Source organism: Medicago sativa, chromosome 7 (assembly GCF_051527215.1).
Source record: "Medicago sativa cultivar Bolivia chromosome 7, Bolivia_mono, whole genome shotgun sequence".
In the NCBI taxonomy this organism is placed as follows: domain Eukaryota; kingdom Viridiplantae; phylum Streptophyta; class Magnoliopsida; order Fabales; family Fabaceae; genus Medicago; species Medicago sativa.
In genome coordinates, this window is record NC_140755.1 from 65,452,677 (window position 1) to 65,461,885 (window position 9,209).

Below are 9,209 nucleotides of genomic sequence, written 5' to 3' on the forward strand. Positions count from 1 at the left end.
AGTATTGGATTGGGGCAACAATATTTTAACAATGGCTCTCTAGGCACCTCAAACTCCATCGCGGTCGGATTGTAATTTTTATTAACTATTTTTGTGTGTAAAATTTGTTAGGATTGTAACTTCTGACGAGAAAACAACAATTTTGGTCCCTTGACTATTTTTAGTACACTTAACAGACAAATCTAATGTTGGCGACCAAAATAGCTAACAAATTATGGAGTCAAGGGTTTTTTGTGTTTTTTCCTAAGTCATGGACCATTACTACTATGAGGTGCACATTTAGATACCAAAATAATTGTTTCCCAATTTCTGATAAACTATTTTCACGAGGGTGAACAATTTTAAGGTGTTTAAAGAACAATTGTACAACTAGGGATACTGAAGACAAGAATAAGATATAAACCCTTCGTTGATTTTTCATTTGCTGTAAGAGAATTGGAAAAGTATTATGTTTGACTATGTTGTGTGGAATTCTTGCCTACCTGTGTAACAACCCGATTTTTCGATTAGATTTATTTTTATTATTCTTAATTGTGTTATATGTGCTTCTATGTAATTATTTGCCTCTGTGGATATTTTTGGTTAGGAATTGTAGAATTCGGTGTTAGAAGGGTATTTTAGTCATTTTGGACTTAGGGGCATTTTGGTCATTTTGAGAGCAGGGGTAATTTTGTAATTTTTGCTGAAGGTTATTTTTAGTGCTTAGTGAGGGTTATTATTTTACTAAGTGTTGGAGAGTGGGGTAACCAATTTGCCAGCACATCAAAAGAGTCGTTGTTGAAGCTTGATCAATCACCAATGATCTTTTGCCTGATATGGTTGTTGTCCTATGAAGAACCAATTTGAAATCCATTCCTATTGTGAAGGAACATTGTTGCAGGCAGAGTTGTATTCTGGAGCTGTTTTCTTGTCTTGTAGCGTGGACACTGCAGAGTAGTGGAGATAGTGGTTGTACACTTCGTACACTTTGTACTTTGTCAACGCTTTTTGAAGATAACCATCCAATGCCTTCAAATCTTCACAAAATGACCGTTGCTTTGTATTTTCAGTCTTCTGCATTGCTTTCGAATCCAATAGACAACTTTTGAAGTGTTAAATCTTGAATCTTCAGCTTCTGGTGATTTTCAGCTTCTGATGAGGTTGCTTCCGACTAACTTGATTCTGATGAACTTCAGCTTCTGATGACGTCGTCATCTTCAGGAGCACTTTTGACTTCAGGAGCACTTTTGACTTCTGGAGCACTTTTCTTCAGACGCTTTAAAGCTTCCTTTTCTTGATTCCTTAGCTCTCTTTTGTTCTTCAGAACCTTTATATGATGTAACTTTTTAATTATGGTCATGTACACTTGAACAATTCTTAGCTAGTCCAATTGTCAATTTTTAATACCTTGTTATCATCCAAACTCTCTTAGGTTTATTGTTAAACACATTTTGTTCCAACAATCTCCCCCTTTTTGATGATGACAAACAATAGTATTTAAAATTTGATCAATTGTTGTTAATCTAATTAACAAGTTGACTTTGGGGTTCTGAGGTTTGTAAGCTCAGAGTCTGAGGTTTGTAAGCTCTAACTCCCCTGAGTCTGATAGTCTTTAAGGTGAGGTTTGTAAGCTCCCCCTAAGTTCTATCCAGGTTAATTAAATTCTTTTAACGCGCAATAATATTTCCAAAAAGAAATGAAAAGAAGTAGATTATAGATAAGAAGAATGGTTCAATTAATTTTATTTGAAATTTGATACTCCTTCTTACGTTCAGAGCTTATACCTTTCAGGTAAGAATGATAGAAGTTTTTCAAAATTAATTTTCAAATAACATTAATGGGGCTCAGAGCCTTTAAATACTATCACATATACTCCCCCTTTTGTCATTAGCAAAAAGAAAATAAACAAAAAGAAGAGATGAGAAAAACATAGTAAAAAGGTTCAGAGCAACATAAATATATAATCAGAGCATATCATCAGATCATAACATAATCAGAGCAAATAACTTAATTTAAAAAAAAAAACTTCAGAGCATGAATATAATAATGTATATCAGAGCAAACATATAAACATGAGATGCATTTCAATATCAACCAGAAGCAAAAATAAGTTCAGAACCTAGATAAATTCATAAGCAGAAAAAAATAACATCAAACACAACAAAGACAACTAGGTGTGCATCTAAGGGCTGGGTTGTTGTGGTTGATGGATCAACGCCTTCATGCGAGAAATCTCCTCAGCTTGCTGCTTAACAGTTTCTTCAAGTATCATCTGTCTCTGAAGGAGGAAATCTTCTCTAGCCTTAGACTCTTCCTGTTGTTTTACCAGTTTCTGCTTTGGTATCTTGAATATCCTTGCTTCCCTTGAAACACACTCTGATTCTGAATAGAAGGGCTCATTTGCTAGATACAACAGTGGACCTCTAGCTTGCTCGGCTAAGTGCATATTCCTCAAATGTCTTCTTACTGCAACAGCTTGGATCCTAAGACACTTCTTGCTCACAACATCTAGCAGTTCAGAAGCTTTGCTCTTCAGAAATGTCCAACGGTCCTCATAGTCAATACTAAGAGTTGGAACTCTTCTTAGATGCACTAGAAGATGCATCTCTGTGCTAATCTTTTGAGATTCCAGTATGTCTAGGGGTGGTTGTTCAAGGATCTCAGTGTCTGATAAAGATGAAGATGAAGGTTGGTCAGAGACACTAAGAATTTAGTTTTGACTTGGAGGTGGGGGTTGAGTTTGTTCAGAATCTGGAATGGTCATTTGTTGAGAGGGTTGAGGTATTTGTGATGTTGAGGTCATTTGTGGTTCAGGTGGTTGTTGTTGGGGGCTTTCTGAAAGAACTTCTTCATTAACAACTATTTCAGAATCAACTTTAGAGGCTTTTTGTAAGCTTACACCAGGAAGTTCACCTTTGCAATGACTTTCAAGATTATCTAATACTGTGGTGTCTTCAGTAGGACTTGATGATGAAGGTTCAACAGGTGAGATGGTGATAAGGGGTTCTGAAATCTGAGTTACCTTGACTGAGTTATCAGCTTCTGAGGTAGAATCTGGAGCAGCAGCTTGAGAAACAGATCCTGAAGCACCAGCTTCTGAAGTTCCTTGAATCTCCTCCAGACCAAATTGAGCTTCCTCTTCAGCAATTTCTGCAGCTTCACTAGCATTTGCCGTGACCTCAGCAATCTTCTTCATAAAGAATTCATCACACTTTCTTGCCCAATAGCCTTGAGCTTTTCATCTCTTTCCAGTTTGTATTGTGCTTCCATTTCCTTCTTGTTTGCTATCATCTGATCAGCTTGTTCTTTAGCCATTCTTGCAAAGGCAGGAGTCATTACAAACATAGGACTCACAATCTGTTCAGGAGCTTGCTTCCTCTTTCTGGGATTTTGCTCTTCTTCTTCCATTTCTTCAAGAGCTTGTTCCACCTTCTCCTTGGTGATTGAGGTATCTCCTTTACCTCTTCTTTTCTTAGTCTTAACACCAGAAGCACTGTCATAGTTAGTTGCTTCAGACTTAGCAACTTTTTGTTTCTTTGCCTTAGCACCAGCAGCTTTAGACTCAGTATTGGTCCTGGTCCTTTTGCCCTTGATTCCATCAGAAGCATCAGGAACAACTTCATCCTGATTATTGACACCTAATTCTCTGGCGTGAGCAGCTATGAATCTAGCCAAGACTTCAGGATTATCCTCTTTTGTGATGGAAGGAAAATCCCTTATTAGTTCTGATTCAGCTGTGGATTCTTCCATACTATTCTCGTTGAGAGGAATTTCCTTGATAATCTTCATAAAGAACAGAGTCCTGCCATTAATAATCTTCCCATAAGTGGTTATCTTGAAGCAGCTGTCAAATGCAGGCTTGAATCTCCTCAGGATCTCTAGCAATTTACCTTGATGGAAGATTTCAGATAGTAATCTCCCACATGGTATTTTCTTTCTCTTCTTGTTGATACCTTCTTTTATAGCCCAGCATAGATGATGCATGAGGTATCTTGGAAGATTAATCTTTTGAAAGGTAGCCAAGAAGTACAGTACCAGTTGGTGATCCTGGTTTGGTTGGTCAGACCCTCCTCCTCTCTGAAAGAAGCAGTTTGTGCAAAACTTCAGAAGCAACATGTGATTATCCTCCATGTTCACAGACTTAGCAGCTGAGTTTCCTTTCAGTAGAAAGTTTGTGAAGCTTTCCAACAGAACATCATTCTTGCTGACATTCCATTGAAATCTGCCTTCAGGAGCCACCATGCATGCTTTGGCAATCACTTCTTCTATGATGGTTATGGGAATACCCATCACCGCTGACCTAATCTCCATTCCCTTGAATGGTTCAAGACTCATTTCTTCTCTAGTCTTCCCTTTCAAACTAGAGTCTCTTGACACAGCTTGTTTCTCTTCCAACCTTGCAGCTTCCAGGTCGTAGACTTCAGCCCTTAACCAAAAATTCTTAACCAGATTCTCATATGTTGGTCCATTCAACATACGAAAGTAAGCAAACATCTTTTGAGGCATTACAAAAACCTTCGTGTCCACCTTGTTTTCCTTGAGGGAGGTGAAATCCACTGGTGATTCCATTTGAACAACTAAGGATTCAAACAGAATGGTCATGGTTTTAGGTTTGATTACTAAACCAGATTCTGGAGCACCTTGATGTGGCATGTTGGATGTTAATTCTGGAAGATTCTGATGCGAGTTTGATGATGCCATTGATGAAGATGATGATTTTAGGGTTCTAGGGTTGAGATGCAGAGAATTTGCGCTTACTTCGCAAAGAGAGGTTTGAGAATACAAAGTGTTTGTTGTGAAGTGAGTAGTGTGTGAATTGACTAAGTGTTTAGAGTAAAACGTTTGCAATTCAGAAAAGCGACAAACAAACATAACATTAATGACAAAGGGGGCGCGTGTATAGTACATTCAATGCTTATAATCATCATTGCCCTTTCAAGTTATACACCAATACAAATAAGCCACGTCAGAAGTTCTCAGAGAAACTGCTAAGTTAGTGGGCCAGGAGTTACCATAAAAAGTAACTTCCAATGTTTCCACTAACTCAGAAGCACAAAATCCAGCTTCTGGACTTCAGATGCTGATGTCATCATCAGAAGCACATTTTCCTCAGAACCTCAATTAAGAGCTTCAGATGGACCATAGCTTCTGAATTAACTTCAGAACCTGAAATCCTATTCAGGAGCAAGCAAGCATTAATCAGACACAAAATGCATGTTCAAATTTTTCTTTATAAAATCAAATCTTTCAATAGTTAAAGGCTTAGTAAATATATCAGCCCATTGATTCTCAGTATCAATGAATTGTATATCTAAAATTCCTTTTTGAACATAGTCTCTGATAAAGTGGTGTTTGATTTCAATATGCTTAGCTCTTTAATGCAAAATTGGATTTTTAGACAAACAAATAACAGCAGTATTATCATAATAAATGAGAATACTGTTAGCAATAATCTGATAGTCTTCCAACTGATGTTTCATCCAAAGTAGTTTTGTACAAAAACTTGGAGCTGAAATGTACTCTGCTTCTGCTGTAGACATAGCAATAGTTGCTTGTCTTTTGCTAGCCCAGGATATCAGATTATCACCCAGAAATTGACAATTGCCATTGGTTGACTTTCTTTCAATCCTATCACCAGCATAATCAGCATCACAGAATCCAACAAACTTATAATCTAAGGATTTCCTATAAAGGAGTCCAAGATTAGTTGTTCCTTTCAGATACCTGAAGATTCTCTTGACAGCAGTCAAATGAGATTCTCTAGGATCTAATTGGAATCTTGCACACAAGCATACACTGAATAAAATATCTGGTCTAGATGCAATGAGGTATAACAAGGAACCAATCATACCTCTGTACAGCTTCTGATCTACCTTTGCTCCTTCATCTTCTTTGCTTAAGGTGCATGTAGGATGCATTGGAGTGTTCATCACTTTACAATCTTCAAGCTTGAACTTCTTCAGAAGTTCCTTTGTATACTTTGTTTGATGAACATAGACTCCATCTTTGCATTGATTAATTTGAATACCAAGTAAGAACTTCAGCTCTCCCATCATGCTCATTTCAAATTCATCCTGCATTAACTTAGAAAATTCCTTGCAAAGAGATGCATTAGTAGAACCAAATATTATATCATCAACATATATTTGCCCAACAAGAATATCTTCTGAAGAGTGTTGTGTCAACCTAACCTCTTTTAAAATCATTTTTGATTAAGAAATTACTTAGTCTATCATACCAAGCTCTTGGAGCTTGTTTCAAGCCATATATTGATTTCTTCAGTTTATAAACATGATCAGGATGCTTAAGATCCTCAAAACCAGGAGGTTGTTTGACATATAATTCTTCTTCTATGACACCATTAAGAAATGCACTATTGACATCCATTTGATATAATATTATGCCATGATTAACTGCATAGGAAAGAAGTAACCTGATTGCTTCCAATCTTGCAACTGGAGCAAATGTTTCAGTATAATCAATGCCTTCTTGTTGACTGTAACCCTGTGCAACAAGTCTTTCTTTGTTTCTAGTTACTTCTTCTTGTTCATTCAACTTGTTTCTGAATACCCATTTTGTTCCAATAATGTTCTTGTGCTGAGGTTTGGGTACCAGATCCCACACATCATTTCTTTGAAATTGATTCAACTCTTCTTGCATAGCTAAGATTCAACCATCATCTGAAAGTGCTTCATTAACTGTTGCATGTTCAATCATTGATATCAGTCTAATCATAGACTCCTCTTGTCTGAAATATGATCTTGTTCTTCTAGGACTATCTTTGTTTCCAATGATTAGATCCTCATGATGTGAAGACTTGTGCTTGAATTTGCTCAGGGGTTGAATAGCTTGCTGATAAGTGTTCAAAAGTGATATATTTCATATGGTAGTTTAGGCATTTTAGTGACTTGTTTTGCAAGATTATCCATGGAAAACTCCATATATTATGCAAATATGTCATTTATGCTTTTGAGCCTTATTCTACCCTTTTTGTGCAGGAAAATACAAGCAAGGAGCAAGAAATGTCAAAAATCAAAGAAGCCACGCTATTAGCGTGTTCCACGCTATTAGCGAAATTCCTACAGAGAGATACGCTATTAGCGTATCTGGGGCGAGATTCTGGAAGCACTTGAAGAATTCGCTATTAGCGAATAATACGCTATTAGCGTAATTGCTCCAGAGAGTTACGCTAATAGCGTACCTGGAGCGAAGCAGAAGCTGGTTGTCAAGAAATTCGCTATTAGCGTGTATTTCGCTATTAGCGTAAATACTCTAGAGAACTACGCCATTAGCGTGATTTGGGCGAAGCAGGGCAAAAGGACCAACGTGGCACAATTCCATTGGCCATTAAATAGGCCGACCTACTACGCTATTAGCGTGCATGTCGCTATTTGCGTAGGTGCAAAAACATAGCCCATTTAAATAACATTCTTACCTCTCTTTTGGACTATTCACTGTTTTATTAGATATTTTCATACATTCTAAGAGAGAGGTTAGAGCAATTTCAAAGAAAGAAACACAAAGCAAGTGGTTTAGGAGTAGATTCAACTCAAGATCGCTTTGGACACGAAGGATCTTGACATGGAATCTTCATCTTTTCTTCATCTCTTGCATAGTTTACATGTCTATGTGTAGCTATTATCTACTCTTGTAGTATTGAGGTAATCAAACAAGCTATTATGTAATCTTTTGATCTTTTAATGTATAAGATTCTAGCTTAATGATTCAATATTGTTGTTATTCTTGTGTTTAATGCTTTCAAAGAGATTCAAGATGATTTGGACACGAACTCTTGAATCTAGAACTAGAATAACAATCTATCTTAAGTTATATCACTCTTGACAAGTTTGTAAATCTTTGATAATCCCTTTTGATCAAGAACTTAATGCTTTTGGATACTTAATCAGGCTGGACACGGTCGATTAAGTTATCTCATCGACTTTGTTATCTTTTAAGGGATTTGGACACGAATGTTTAAACGATAACTTAGAAATAACTATATCACTTTGGACACGAAGGATGTTGTAGAAATGATTGTGATAATATTGGTTATAAAGCTAGAGTCTGTTAATTGATCGAGAGATTATTGCTGTTATGCTTGCTTGTTATCTTATACCGCAAGCGAAATAGTTCGATCTTCTCTCGTTTTTACTTTTATGTCATTTAGGAATATAGTTTTACAAACAAACAATTTATAAAGGATACCTTAATGTGAACTATTGTGAAAACGCTTATGATTTACGCAACTCCCTGTGGAAACGATCCTATATTATACTCACGTGTATATAGTTATATGACATGTAGAAATCCTACATCAAAAATGGCACCGTTGCCGGGGAGTAGCGGATTTTAAATTATAAGTGTTGAAACAATTTTGTCTTGTTAAGTCAATTTTGCACAAAATTCTTTCATGCATATACATATACACTTATATCATTCGTTATTTTTTATGCTAACCACCTGGTATAGTCTTTGTGAACTTTGTTTATGCGAGATACTGTTGCAAAAGACCAACTTCAGTTTGATCCTGAGATTGAGAAAACTGCTCGATTACTTAAAGCCAAAGCAAAGGAAGCTAAGAGGTTAGTCAGGCTGGCTCAGCCGGAATCTTCAATCCTTATTCCTTCTCCTTCGGGTTCGGTTCATACTGTATCTCCTAGTGGGTCTCCACACTTTTATGCACCATCATCTCCGAAGAGTGAATCATTTGTAGCAATGGCTAATCAAAAATGAAGATGAGAATGCACTACCATGTTGGGTTAGTCCAAGAAGGCTTGCTAGCCTTGGAAATCAAAATACTAAGCAAGTTGAGTTGAAGTCGGGGTTAATACATTTGATAACTCAAAACCCGTTCACCGGTATGGATCATGAAGACCCATATAAACATCTCACTAACTTCTATGTTACCGCCGGTACACTTGGTATGAAGGAAGATAAGGAAGAGAACATGTTTACCAAATTGTTTCCTCATTCTTTGATCGGGAAAGCTACAGAGTGGTACTCTGATCAACCGACTTCTTTGATGAAGAATTGGACTGAATTAGAGAAAGCTTTTCAAGAACGGTTCTTTTCGGACGATAGGCATCTTGAAGCTAAGACATCAATTACAACTTTTTCTCAAGGCCAAAGTGAGACACTATGTGAGGCGTGGGAGCGTTACAAATCTTTGCTAAGGAATTGTCCGAAGCATGGTTATGATAGCCAAATGCAAATCTATCTCTTTCATCAAG

At 36.9% G+C, this 9,209-nt stretch overlaps 1 protein-coding gene across 1 annotated transcript; it reads right to left on the minus strand.

The window, feature by feature from the left end:
* Positions 1–3,171: 3,171 nt before the first annotated feature.
* On the minus strand, positions 3,172–4,680 carry LOC146907744 (uncharacterized). Its single transcript, XM_085729158.1, has one exon. The coding sequence runs from the start codon at positions 4,678–4,680 to the stop codon at positions 3,172–3,174; it is 1,509 nt and encodes a 502-aa protein (XP_085585284.1).
* Positions 4,681–9,209: the final 4,529 nt, after the last annotated feature.